This window comes from Ictidomys tridecemlineatus, chromosome 4, assembly GCF_052094955.1.
Source record: "Ictidomys tridecemlineatus isolate mIctTri1 chromosome 4, mIctTri1.hap1, whole genome shotgun sequence".
Taxonomy (NCBI): Eukaryota; Metazoa; Chordata; class Mammalia; order Rodentia; family Sciuridae; genus Ictidomys; species Ictidomys tridecemlineatus.
In genome coordinates, this window is record NC_135480.1 from 137,182,548 (window position 1) to 137,196,539 (window position 13,992).

The 13,992-nt window shown below is 40.5% G+C and overlaps 2 protein-coding genes across 8 annotated transcripts in view; one reads left to right on the forward strand and one right to left on the reverse strand.

Annotated features, from left to right (window-relative positions):
* Positions 1-704: 704 nt before the first annotated feature.
* On the reverse strand, positions 705-2,186 carry LOC101973059 (large ribosomal subunit protein uL3). The gene has a single exon (XM_078047486.1). The coding sequence runs from the start codon at positions 2,148-2,150 to the stop codon at positions 939-941; it is 1,212 nt and encodes a 403-aa protein (XP_077903612.1). The 5' UTR covers positions 2,151-2,186; the 3' UTR covers positions 705-938.
* Positions 2,187-11,289: 9,103 nt separating this feature from the next.
* The window catches only part of Carnmt1 (carnosine N-methyltransferase 1), a 47,550-nt gene continuing 44,847 nt past the window's right edge, over positions 11,290-13,992 (forward strand). For 3 of the 7 annotated variants that reach the window (XM_040285659.2, XM_078047484.1, XM_078047485.1), the window contains exon 1: positions 11,291-11,775. In XM_040285659.2, the coding sequence (XP_040141593.2) occupies positions 11,324-11,775 (452 nt within the window). In that variant the 5' untranslated portion in view covers positions 11,291-11,323. Of the gene's footprint in view, positions 11,776-13,992 lie in introns of all 7 variants that reach the window. The other 4 variants (XM_040285661.2, XM_040285660.2, XM_021725629.3 and 1 more) reach the window with 3 other exon arrangements.

Genomic DNA, 13,992 nt, shown 5'->3' on the forward strand with positions numbered 1-13,992 from the left:
CCAGACACTGGAGAACTATCATCTCAAAGATATATTTAAAAAGAAGGATCTCAAAGTGGTTCCTGAGGCCTAGAAGGGCCTCACAGGGATGTGGGAGAAAAGGAAGAAAATAATTTGCAGGATGCATGTTTATTGTCAACATTTATCTCTACCAGGGTCAGCAAATTTTGTCTCAGTGGCCAAATCCAGCCAGTGACTTGTTTTTTTAAAAAATAAAGTTTTATTAAAACACAGTCACATCCATTCTTTCATCTGTTCCCTGTGGTTGCTTGCATGCTGTAACAGCAGAGTGGAATATCTGTGAAAGACTTTAGCTTGCAAAGCTGAAAATATTATCTGGTTCTCTGAAGAAGTTTGCCAACCTTAGCTCTATATATCTTTCTTACGTTTCTAAATTGCCAATACTGTGCCAGATACTGTGCTAAGAACAGGGTCAGTTCATGACCTAAACAAGTTCATGTTCCACTGGGGAACCAGATATTTTAACAGTATGAGAAGCTCAGTATGAGAGGAAAGAGAGCTTTTGAGTTTGTAGAGCAAGGAGTGATTCTTCAAGATGGAAGTGAGGGGATAAGGACAGAGTCATGGGAGAAGATTAAAAAGATGGCCTGTGGGAAGGAAATGTTATGTCAAAGAAATTACACTTTATCTAACAGGCAGTGGGACACCATTAAGGGATTTGAATCAGGAGAGTAACAGAATCATTTCATGTTGGAGAAATAAACTATTTATTAAAAAAAAGAATCATCTGAAATCGCTCACATGTCCTATGTCACTGAAGGGAAGTGTGAAGACTAGCAGATAAATTAAGAAGGGTTGTAATAGGCCTAATTTTTGGCCTAGGCGAACCACTGTCACAAATAATTTTTTTTTTTTTTTTTTTTTTTTTGTCACTAAAACGCTTTATTGGCCACAGCCAGCTGCTCAGGATCCAGACATCAAGCACCTTCCTCCTTGGCAATGCGGTCTTTCTTAAGTGGTCCCATGAATGCTTTCTTCTCCTCCATGGTCTGGAAGCGGCCATGGCCAAACTTGGAGGTGGTGTCGATGAACTTAAGGTCAATCTTCTCCAGAGCGCGCCGTTTGGTCTGTACCAGCAAGGACTTGCGGAGAGTGAGCACCCGCTTCTTGGTCCCTACCACACAGCCTTTCAGCATGACGAAGTCATTGGTCACTTCACCATAGTGGACAAAACCACCCAGAGGGTTGATGCTCTTGTCAGACAGGTCGTAGTCAGTGGAAGCATTATTCTTGATTAGTTTGCCATCCTTGATGAGGTAGCCCTGGCCAATCTTGTAGATCTTCTTATTGATCTCGGTGCGGTGATGGTAGCCTTTCTGGCCAGCCCGAGCCACAGAGAATGCCACACGGGCAGGATGCCAGGCTCCAATACAGGCGACCTTACGCAGCCCTCGGTGGGTCTTGCGGGGAAGCTTCTTGGTGTGCCAGCGACTGGTGACCCCTTTGTAGCCTTTGCCCTTGGTCACTCCTATGACGTCAATCATCTCATCCTGTCCAAACACCTGGTTCACTGGGACCTGCTGCTCTAGCCTCTCCCGGGCCCAGTCCAGTTTCTCAGCCACAGTGCCTCCATTCACCTGGATCTCCATCAGGTGGGCTTTCTTCTGGCGCAGAGGAAGCAGCCGCATCTGAGTGTGGGCGATAATGCGGATGACCTGGCAATATTTCTTCATGCTATTGAAGTCCTTCTCCAGTTGCTTCTTGCCCATGTCATCCTGCCACTTCTTGCAGTATTTGGTAAAGGCCTTCTTCTTAGATTTATGCCAGTTCTTATAGAAGCGCCTTTTGCACTCATCACTGATATGCTCAGCAAAGATGGTCTTGAAGGTTCGGAGGCCTCTAGGGGTTTCCACGTAGCCCACAATGCCTACAACCACCATGGGCGGTGTCTCCACTATGGTCACAGCCTCCACAACCTCCTTCTTGTTCACCTTGGATCCTGGCCTATCAACTTCCCGGACGATGTGAGTCATGCCAGCCTTGTAGCCCAGAAAGGCTGTGAGGTGGACAGGCTTTGAAGGGTCATCCTTTGGGAAGCTCTTCACCTTCCCTCGATGCCTGCTGCTACGCTTTCGAGGCAAGAAGCCTAAGGATCCATGTCTGGGAGCGGAGAACTTCCTGTGAGACATCGCGCCGCCAAATCCCGCCGGTAGAGACAAATAATTTTTAAGTAAGCCTATTGATTAGCAAGTAAAGTACACACTAGGATTTCATTGGCAGAGAGCATAGAATACATTAAAGTAATCTGAGGCCAAACATTAATTATGTACATGCATATTTATTTACTAACACTTGTAGTATGAATATGTATGTGAATATATATTAAATTAGAGAGGATTCATTTCTTTCTTTTCTTTTTTTTGGTACTGGGAATTGAACTGTGGGACACTTTACCACTGAGCTACATCCCCAGCTCTTTTTTTAACTTTTTATTTTGAGACAGGGTCTCACTGGGTTGCTGAGGCTGACCTCAAACTTGTGATCCTCCTGCCTCAGTTGCTTAGTCACAGAGATTACACGTGTGTACCATCATACCAAGTAAGATAATTCATTTCTTAAAGAGGATTTCTGTTCTCACTACTTTGTTTCCTTTCCTTTTCCTTTCCCTCCTTTCCTCCCTTCCTCCCTCTCTCCCTCTTCCTTCTTCTTTCCTTCCTTCCTTTCCTAAACATGAAGACAAACCTGCCTAGGAGGACTGACACAGGAGGATGGCAGGTTCAAAGCCAGCCTCAGCAACTTACTGGGGCCCTATGCAACTTAGTGAGACCCTGTCTCAAAACTAAAAGGGCTGGAGATGTAGCTCAGAGATAAAGTGTCTTTGGGTTCAATCCCCAGTACCAAAAAGAAAATAAAGGGGGCTCATGTAAGTAAGTAAATAAATAAATAAATAGATAAATAAATAAAATAAAATATATAGAAATTTAGGATATATGAAAGAGTGTGTATATATATAAATTTTGTATATACATTTCAACAATGTACTATTTTCATTTATGTCAATCACAAATTTCTACTCATTAAAATAATGTCAAGAAAGTAAAAAAAAAAAAAACTGAAGATAAATTTATTACCAATGGCCTTTCTAGTGTTAAACTTCCCTACTCAATGCCACCCCATCCATTGTTCACCTTTGGAATTTCCCCCCTTCCCTTACTGAGGATTGACCCCAGGGATGATTTACCACTAAGTTATATCCCCAGTCCTGTTTTTATTTTGCTTTTATAGGCTCTTGCTCTAAAAATACTGTTTTACCCATCTTTATCCCAGACGTAATTTCAAACAACAAAAATAATCTGTAAATTAAGTATAAGGAAGTTTAATCAAACTGATATATTTCCCATGATTATGGCTTTGATGCTCTTCTGAGAAGTAATAAATACCCAACTCTTCCCCAAATGTTTTATCTGAGGACATTTGCTTGGCTATTTTCTTGAGCATGCATGGACATAAGTACTGGGTATTTCAGCCTAGATTTCCAGGTGGGGAAGTGTGGAATGTCCACCAACAGACAAAACAACAAAAAGATTTAGAGCTGGGCTGGGGATGTGGCTCAAGTGGTAGCGTGCTCGCCTGGCATGCGTGCAGCCCGGGTTCGATCCTCAGCACCACATACCAACAAAGATGTTGTGTCTGCTAAGAACTAAAAAATAAATATTAAAAAAAATTTTCTCTCTTTCTCTCTCCCCTCTCACTCTCTCAAAATAAATAAAATTAAAAAGTCTGGATAGTTTCATCCTTAAAAAAAAAAAAAAAGATTTAGAGCTTATCAGTTGGAAAAACATCCTTGTAGTGACTCCTTTAGTGCCCCTGGAAAGAAATATCTAGCAGTAAGTAACCTATGATTTATTTTGTAAACTTACATCATGGTAGGGAGCATGTGGTGGAGTCGAGCTGCTAAGGACAAGATATACTATTCCAGGGCTTGTCTCCAGTGACATACTTCCTCCAACTAGGCCACACCTTTTACAGTTTCCACCACCTCCATTCAATTATAACCCACCAGTGGATTAATCCAAACCATCAATGGATTCATCCACTGATAAAATCAGACTTTTCGTGATCCAATCATTTCCCAAAGTTCCACTTCCAAACATTGATGCATTGGGGACCAGGCTTTTACCACATGGACCTTTGAGGGGCATTTCATATCCAAATCATAACAATAGCTATGTGACTTTATAGTCATATAAAGTCTCTATATTACAGTGTTCTCATCTGTTTTTTTTTTTTGTTTTTTTTTTTAAAGAATGATGACTCAGGCTCAGTGGCATATGCCTGTAATCCCAGAGGCTTAGGAGGTGAGGTAGGAGGATCACAAGTTCATAGACAGCCTCAGCAATTTAGCAAGGGCCTAAGCAAATTAGTGAGGCCCTGTGTCAAAAGATCAAAGGGGCCAAGGATATGACTCAGTGGTTAAGTGCCTCCATGTAATCCCTGGTACAAAAAAAAAAAAAAAAAGATGATACTATTGTGAATATTAAGTTATATGCAATGATATACCACAGTGCTCAGTGCCATACCTGGTACTTATAATTCATTTATTCATTCCATAGAAATTATAGAAAATCTTCACATGTCAGACACTGCACAAGATGCAAGAGATATGGGCATGAACTAAGTAGGTGGTCTTCCCACCCTCCAAGAACTTAGAGTTGAAGCAGACAAAGCAGTCTGTTAAAAGGTAATCAACAAAGGTAATCAACAAAATATATACTTACAAAATTTCAACGAGGTATCTACCTGGGGAATGTGAGGCTAATAAAAATATACTTAGGATTAATAGATGAGTTGACCTACAGACTTCAAAGCTTTTATTTACAAACATTTACTGATTATGAAACACCTTTGAGAAGAATGAGGCAGTAACTGTGTTGGTATGACGGGAAAGACTAAAGGGTGTTTCTGTGAATTGCTTAACCTAACGTGGAAGAACAAGCTGAGGCTTCCTGTTCAGAAACTAGAGCAGAGTTTCTTTCTTTCCTGTTCATCATGTTCATCACTTGTACACCTGTTGGAAAGATCAGCTTTGGAAACGGCTGCAGCAAATCTATACTGGATACCAAGGCAATTTAGGAAATAATAGATAAATTCAGAGCAAAAGAGAAGCAACTAAATACAGAAAACTGCAGATATAAATATTGTTATCAGGGCATGTTCTGAAGAAAAAGACTGCTGAAAACAAAGGATATTATCTGTAAAATTGTCTTCGAGTCAGACTATCAGAGCCAAAAGGATCTTTTTTTTTTTTAATATTTATTTTTTAGTTGTAACTGGACACAATATTTTATTTATTTATTTTTATGTGGCTCTGAGGATTGAACCCAGGGCCTCAATCTCATTGTTTCTTTTCATAGATGAAGACAGTGAGTCCAATAAGTTAAATAACCTGCTCAAGGTCATATACCTTGGTGTGCCAAAGACAACATCTTAAGTCAAATCTGTTTTTTTTTTGCTCCTATACTGCATTTCCACTTCTTTACTGGACATGTCCAACCAAACCAGAAGACAGTGTTAGTTAGTGACACACTAATCAATGACATAATCTGGCAATTACTGTGGATTTACTCATTGAACATACTTCCTTCAACTTTCTAGCTTGATTTCTACTATCTTAGAAATTAGAAAGATAAAAACTCCATCTATAAACTTCCCTTTAAGTTTCTAACTTGGAAGAAGTGAGGACAATGAGGTGGCAGTAATGTATAGGGAAACTGGATCTTATGCGGAAGCATTTGGTTCTTCCATGGTAATTACACGACAGGTTTTACTATCTTGTTTCTTAACACTGTAATTAATGCATAGTGGGCAGTGCGTGCATTGGTGGCTACGAAAAAGTTTCCTTAGAAACAACAGGTATACAGTGGCTCAGGGGTCTGAGACAAAAGGATTGTGAGTTCAAAGCCAGCCTTAGCAACGGGGAGGTGCTAAGCAACTCAGTGAGACCCTGTGTCCAATAAAATATAAAATAGGGCTGGGAATGTGGCTCAGTGGTTGAGTATCCCTGAGTTCAATCCCTGGTAACCCCCACCCCCTCAAAAAAACCCAACAGGTATAGCTGTGTTGTTCCTGAATGACACTTGAGCTTGATTCCTGGGTCTTCCAGAAATTCTTTAGTCTTAATTTCCTAATATTGATCAGTTTTTGCTTAAACTAGCTAGAGAAGATTCTGTTGTCTGCAACTAAAAATCATGACCGAGGTCTTAGTAACAAAGACCTTTTATCAAACTCACTAATAAGAAGAAAATTGAAATTAAGAAACTTGAAGGTGTATTAAGTACTTACTTATAAATAAGTTGAGGGAGGCATAAAAAGACTTGATTATCATCCTCAAAGCAGTTAAATAAGAATCCATTATATGCCCAAGGGACTGAATGTCTAAGAGTACAATTGCTAGGTTGTATGGTAAGTTTGTATTTGATTGTTGTATTTTGTTTGTTCATTCACTTGTTTGTTCTGGAGATTGAACCCAGGAGTGCTTAACAACTAAGCTACATTCTTAGTCCTTATTTTTAAATTTTGATGCAGGGTCTTACTAAGTTGTTGAGGATCTCACTAGGTTGCCCAAACTGGCCTTGAACTTGTGATCCTCCGGCTTCAGCCTTCTGAGTCACTGGGATTACAGTTTTGCACCACTGCACCTGGTCTATCATTCAGTTTTCTAAGAAACTATGATAGTCTTTGCAGGACATCTCTCAGGAAGGACCTAGACCAATCTAGTTCTCTCCCCTTTCTCACTTGTGGTTCTCAAGAATAACTGTAGAATCTGCAGGGAATGCAACAGCCCTGAAGAGACTGAATGTAACAGCCTGGGCTCTGTTCCAGAAACAGGATGCCCTTCAACATTTTAGCATGATGTGTCATGTGGCCCCTGGGTGGACTGATTTTCAGGGTCCCTCAGCTGTGATGTAGGGGACATATGTACAAATGAGACTCCATCCTACCTGGGCAGTTTTCTTGACCCTTGGGAGACCAGATCACAATGAATGCTAGGCTTCTGTTGTCCCTTGATGGCTATCTGTAAATAATAAATCAGCCTCATTAACTTGTTGTACATTTAAGTGTTCTGTCTCACCAGACTCAAGACAAATTGGTAGCCAATGCATAGAATTCCTGCTTTGCATTATTTTCCAGCACATCTGCCATCACTTCATATTCCCATCAGCGATATATAAAATGTATGAGCTCTAACTGTTCAACAGTTCTGCAGAAAAAGTAAAGAAAGCATGATGGTGCTTTGGGGTCATTTCTGGAGATTAACTGATCTCGTCCTGCTGAAAACATTCCAAAGCTTTCAGTCCAAGTGTGTTGCCATGATTGGGAAAGTGTCCATACCCCTATGCAAATTCACTGCAAAGGAGTTAGATGAAGAAGTCCTAAGAAAAGTGTTTTGAAACAAGCAAGGCTAAAATGTATTCGAAAAGGCTTCTGAAAGAAGAGAAGAAAACTTCATTTATTGAGTCAACATGTCAGGCATTTCTCTTTATGGTATCTATTTCTCTTTATGGCATCCATTTCTGGAAAACCAGGCAAGGAACTGGTAGATCATATCTAGAGAGAGAATATAAGGGTAATCCTTTTCAGATTTCTCCCTTGACCCTGTAAGAAAGGTAATATTGTGTCCATTTTAGAAAAAATACAATTGAAGTTTCATGTAACTTTTCAAACAGGACTTGAATTAAGAAGTGGCAAAATGAAAATGAGAAGGCCATACTTCTATTAGCTTGAAGTTGCCTTCAGCTCAGTTTAAGAATAATATGAGAAACATAGGCAGTCAACATAGGAAGAAATTAATTAATTAACTTTGGCTTTGCTATTTGTGTGTCCCTAAGCAGGAAAATTAATTTATCTGAGTCTGTTTCTTCATTTCTTAAAGAAAGACAGCGACACTTCCTTCATAGAATTGAGGTATTGAACAAATGTGATAAAATAGGAAAAAACAATTTGAAAATGTAAAATAATAAAAAAATGTGAGATAGCATAATATTTTAAAAATTCAATTGAGTCATCACCAAATACTATTAAATACAGGCATGAGACATGGGTGGATAGGTGTGGTGCTAATAACTTTGTAAATGATCTAATAACAATCACTTAATATTTGTTTCTCTAACTGTAAAATCAAAATTGTTTAAAGTCAAGCACCTTAATAACAAGAAGACCCTAAGAGTTTCCAAGTTATGACACAATCAAGTAAGCCTTTACATATGAAATTAATTTGAAAACGTTTATATTTCCCAGTATATTGAAAAAAAACACATGGAAATGATTATCAATGGCACTGTGGATTATATCAAAAGGTCATTCTGATTTATGTTAATACATGTCACAAATTATGACGTATAATTCACGTTTGTATACAAAAACAACATCAGCAATGGTCAATATTGTAAGAACTTATACATAACTTCCAAATATCAGTCTCTAAGAAAAATAGGCATTAGACAATCTCTGGAAAACCAGGCAAGGAACTGGTAGATCATATCTGGAGAGAGAACATAAGGGTATTTCCTTTTGAACTTTGAATTAGTTATTACTGCATTACTGTTAAGAAACAGATTGAAATTTTATTTATTTATTTATTTATTTATTTATTTATACTGGGGATTTAACTGAGTAGCATTTAACAGAGCCACATCCCATCCCCAGTCCTTTTTTTTTTTTTTAAATATGAGACAGGGTCTCAGCTGCTGAGAGTTTCACTAAATTGCTGAGTGATAAACCCAGCCTAATTCCATCTTAAGACTGGGAGCCATCTCATCACAAAGTCATGAAAAGTTAATTTCTGTTTTACTGTAAATTACTGTGATTTCTAAACTTATTTAGAATTCCTGCCCCTGCCTTGAACTCACCCATGCCTGGCTTTCCCTGACCAGATAACAACCCTCTAAAACCTTAGTGGTTCCTCATAAATTCTGATGTTGGAATCTAAATTTACTCCCTATCTTGAAATATCATGCCATGTAGATCATTGACATACTATCTGCCTTTGTATTATCCTTCTCAAAATCCTGTTATCTTTAAATTCTCAAGACACTCCCTTTATGCAGCTTTTTGTGCTATAAAACCTTCTTCCTAGAGGGCTCGGTCTGCTGTTCTCTGGCCTGGGATTTCGGGTGAGACAGTTGCTGGCCACCTTTTGTGTACACAAATACAAGCTTGCTTTAGTTTGATTTAAAATTGGAGTTGGTAATCTTTTCTTTGAGGCCTTGAACTTGCCATTCTCTTTTCCTCAGTATCCCCATCCACTAGAATTATAGGTGTGTATCACCTTGTTCAGTTTTTATTTTCTTATTTTGAGACAGGGTCTGGTTAAGTTACCCAGGAGGGCCTTGAAATTGTAATCTTTTTGTCATTGCCTCCTAAATTACTAGAATTATATGTCTACACTACTGGTCTGGAAATAGCCTGACATTTTAGAAAAGTCTTACATAAAACTTAAGATTACCACTTTTCAAAAAAATTTTTTGTCATTGTCTTTACATCCAATATTAATTTTGATCATGAAAATATGAAGCCATTTACTTTCAATATAATTATACCTTTTTAACAGACTTTAGAATATATGGACATATTTAACTCTTCTGAATAAAACAATCTTTTTATTATTATTTTGTAGGAGTGATTTTCTAGGTGGTGCCTTAAATTTAAAGGAATAGTTATTTCCTAAAAATAACATCAAATCAAGTAGGACATTCATTTTAGCATTGAGCCATAGAAGAAATTAAGCATACATACATAAATAAAAATTGTTGCAAGGGGCAAAATTGAGACATATGTAATTGAGGGGAGAAATAATGTCCCTGTGCTTTTGCCCCTTTCAATGCTTTATTCACTCAAATTACTCAATACAATTTCACTCTATAGGTTCTTAAGAAATGACAATCGTTAATGCTGGCACTGCAATAGACATAATCAATTCACAGCAAACAATTATAGATTAATTTTAAGCACTGCAAACAGTGCTAGTGACAGACATTCCTCTGCATGCTAAATACAAAAGCCTCAAGCCTTAGGCTTTATGTCCAGCAGATGCACACTCACTCAGACCAAGGTGACCAGGTCAGGAACCAAGGCAGGCTTTTCCTGGTGTGGAGGGGACAAAGACCGGTTGAGGTCAGGGTTGGAGGGAAAAGGTCCAGATGAGGCAGCAGAGTTTTAGAGCTGTGAAGATCACACAGAGGATCAGGAAATGATGACAAGTATTGGCATGTTAGTCCAGGTCCTCATCAGGCTCTCCTGATGCGCAAGTGCATCCTTGTCTTGGCTGGCTGAATCCCTGTTCATTAGCTCTATTATTTATACTAAATTTGGGGGGCTTTTGAGCCCCCCTTTCAATCATTATCAGCTACCACCAGATTTCTCCATGACATCATTTACCTTGGGATCAGAAACATCTGGTCTGTTGGTCTCCACCCTGATCTTCTCTCTTTTCCCTGTTATCAGAGGCTTCACTCTGTTTATCAGGATGAAGGAAGTAACATGTTTGAGGCCAAACTAGAGGGCTCTGTGGGTCTGCCTGGTGAGACTGCAGGTTTCAAATTGGAGTTTTTTAAAATGGGGTTGCTTAGGCTTAGGCCTAAGGCCATCCTCACAAAACTAAAGAAAAGAAAAAAGAACTCAAAAGAGGTTAGGTCAGATCTACTATTGCTAGGAGCCACTTTTAGATGTTTTTGGGTGTGATGGTCTTCCCAGGCACTGGCTTTGAACAGAATTAGGTTTCAGCATCACCAGCTAGGACAAAATTAGGACTTTATGTATGTTTTGCTTTATTTGTTTTTTGAGACAAGATTTCGCTATTTTTCTCTGATTGACCTTCAACTTGGGATCCTCCAGTAACTGGAAGTACAAGTGCCGGCTGATGCACCCAAACTCGGCCTGGTCCCAGGACCTGCAGCTCATTCACCATTGGAAAGATGATTATGCTTATGTAATTAATAGAAATTCATTTAGGAAGTTCATTAAAACTTAAACTTAGATGAATTCAAAACCTTTCTTTTAGACTTTTTGAATTAGAAATTCCAAATAAATTCAAAATCTAACTTGTTCTCTTTCCTCTTCCTTTACTTGCTAGTACCTCAGCCTGAGTTAACTTGCCTGTTCCAGAATCCAGCCCTGGCAGGCTCTTAATTAAGGTCCACCCACGCCGACGCTCACAGGTGCCAGCTGTTCAAGTCCCACCCCAACTCCTCCACCTGGCTTATAGTCCCGCCCCCTGGAAACGTCGTCCTGACGTCAGCGCGTCGTCGCCGAAGCCCGGCAGCAAATGAACGCAGGCGGCCACAGTCCACCGTCGTACCCTCGTATGCGCCTGCGCGCATGTTCCAGGACTCCTGAAGACCTGGCGGAGCCCAGCGCGGATGGAGGCCTGAGGGCGGCGGGGGCGGGGCGCGCCACGAGCTGGGGGCATGTCCTCGGCGGGCGCCGTCTAGAGGAAGGCCGGGCAGCCGCCACCACGCTTTCAGTCGCAGCGAGACGCAAGCGAGCCAGGCCGAGGGCCGTGGCAGCTATGCAGCGACGGCGGCGCCCTCCACCGCCGGCCTCTCAGCTGCCCGAGGGCTGCGGGGGAGGTGGCGGCGGCGGCGGCGGCGGCGGCGGCGGCGGGAGCGAGGAGGTGGAAGTGCAGTTCTCCGCCGGGCGTTTGGGCTCGGCCGCGGCGGTTTCGGTGGCGGCAGCCGCGCGCAGCACGGAGGAGGAGGAGGAGAGGCTTGAGCGCGAGCACTTCTGGAAGATCATTAATGCCTTCCGCTACTACGGGTAAGGAGCCCGTGGCGGACCCCGGCCCAGCGCGTCGGGTCCTTCGACCCGGCTGCCGGAGCTGACCCCAGCGCCGGAGTCCTCTCACACCACCCTAGCCCCTCCCAGCCCTGCATACCCGCGTGTGGTGCCGCGCCGTCCTCTGCTCAGCCTCGTGTCTCCTGACCTCAAGATCAGATTAGCTCTTCTGCCTTCATTTTCCCATTAAAGGTTCGGCGTTGGGGGTGACCTTAGATGTGCTGTGGCCATAGTTTCAGATAGAAGAGGATAGTGGAAAAATTGCCCAGTGCAAAGCATGATATGGTATTTGTTTTCGATATCTTCCAAACTGAACGTATGGAGCGCGCAAGTTCACCTACACGTGGGATACAGGATACCGTAGACTTGTTTTCCCAAACTGTAGCCAATTATCGTAAGAACAGGTTTCCAGCTCACCCTCACCCTCCTCCTTGTTAACCTAAATGCACTTTTGTGGTGAGCGATCCAATGATGCCGCTCAATGACTCTTAACTGGTCGGCAGAGGTATTCCTTATATCCACAATTTGCTAATTTAGTAAGGGAGATGAGAAAAAGCGCTGAAAGAGCCAGCATTATGTTCTTTTATTCCGAAAATTTGTATCAAATTCTCTTCGTGGGCTAGGCATGGTGGTAGGACCTATATGTTCCTCGTTCATAATACAACTTCCTAACTTTAACCTTTCTTCTAGATAGATGTTAAAATATAGCTTAATCACAAAATTATAATTCCAAGATCTGAGAGGGACTTGGACCAACTGGATTTTCAGGTAAAGATAACACATTTATTCATAAGTGATATGAGACTCCACCTATCTGGCTTCAATTGGAGCCAGAGAGATAAGACTTCTTAGGAAGTAAACTCAGATGGGATCTTGCTGTGCAGTACAAACTTTTTTTTTTTTTTTTTTTAATATTCATCCCATTAGCATTACAGTTCAACTGGTGACCTCCTCAAGGGCAGGGACTGAGCCTTATTTATTTTTGTGCTTGGCAAATAGTGTTTTAAGGTTCTATTTTTAACAAATAAAATATAGTAGCAAAGAAATACGTTAATCATTCTGAAATAGTCTTGTTAATTTTTGGCTTATGGTTACACTAGTTTGTTACTATTCTGAATTCAGATGCTTGCTTTTATTAAAAGTTATTTAAGATCTAATACATTTAACAACAGGTTTTTTGGGGATTGAACCCAGTGCCTTGAGTTTGCTAAATACATACTCTGCCACTGAGCTACATTCATCCCTTTTGACAAAAAGCTCAAAGGTCTTGACAAAATAATATACTGGGGCTGGGGTTGTAGCTTAATGGTGGAGTGCTTGCTTAGCATGTGTGAGGAGGCACTGGGTTTGATTCTCAATAGTGCAAATAAATAAATAAAATAAAGGTCCATTGACAACTAAAAAAAAAAAAAAAAGACTGATTAAATCTAGGGTTTAGGGCTGTATTGCTTGGAGAACCCAAAAGAAAATTTGAGCATTTCTCCAGATTGAGTAGCAATCAAGGGAATAAGCCTGAACACCAGAGAGGGGATCTGTTACAAGATTGTGCCTAGAATTTCTATACCATGAGAGGAAGCAGCTGACATTAGGTAGCTGAGTGATGGGTGCAGAAAAATCTGATTCATTTTACTATTGAAATATCTATAAGCTGGGCAATGTGTCTCAAGCTTATATTCCAGTGACTGGAGAGGCTGAGGCAAGAGGACGATAAGTTTGAGGCTCACCTGACAACAAGACCTGTCTCAAAATAAATTTTTTAAAGAAAAGGGCTAGGAGTATCACTCAGTGGTATAGAGTGCCTCTGGGTTCAACCACCAGATAAATAAATAAAGAATATTGAGAAACATCTTGAAATATAGAAGACTTAATTGGTTAAATGTTGAGTAATTACACCCTGTTTTATTATGTTAAAACCATTTTAGGACTGATATTTATTATTATGTATTGGTTGGGCCTTTGGGGTGAAGGATTTTCACTTGGAACTAGTCTTAAGTGTGGCAATATATAGAAAATGGTTCTGTGTGCATGTACTAGTAGTTGTGATTCTGTTCCCAGCACTCACCTTTCTTCTTTACCAGATTAATACGGGATTGAGGACAATTTCATTTATCAAAAAACCCCCTTTATTTGCATGCACTCTCTGCATGAAACACTTCAAGTCCCTGGATTGAAAAATAGTATGGCATCAAAAATATGCTT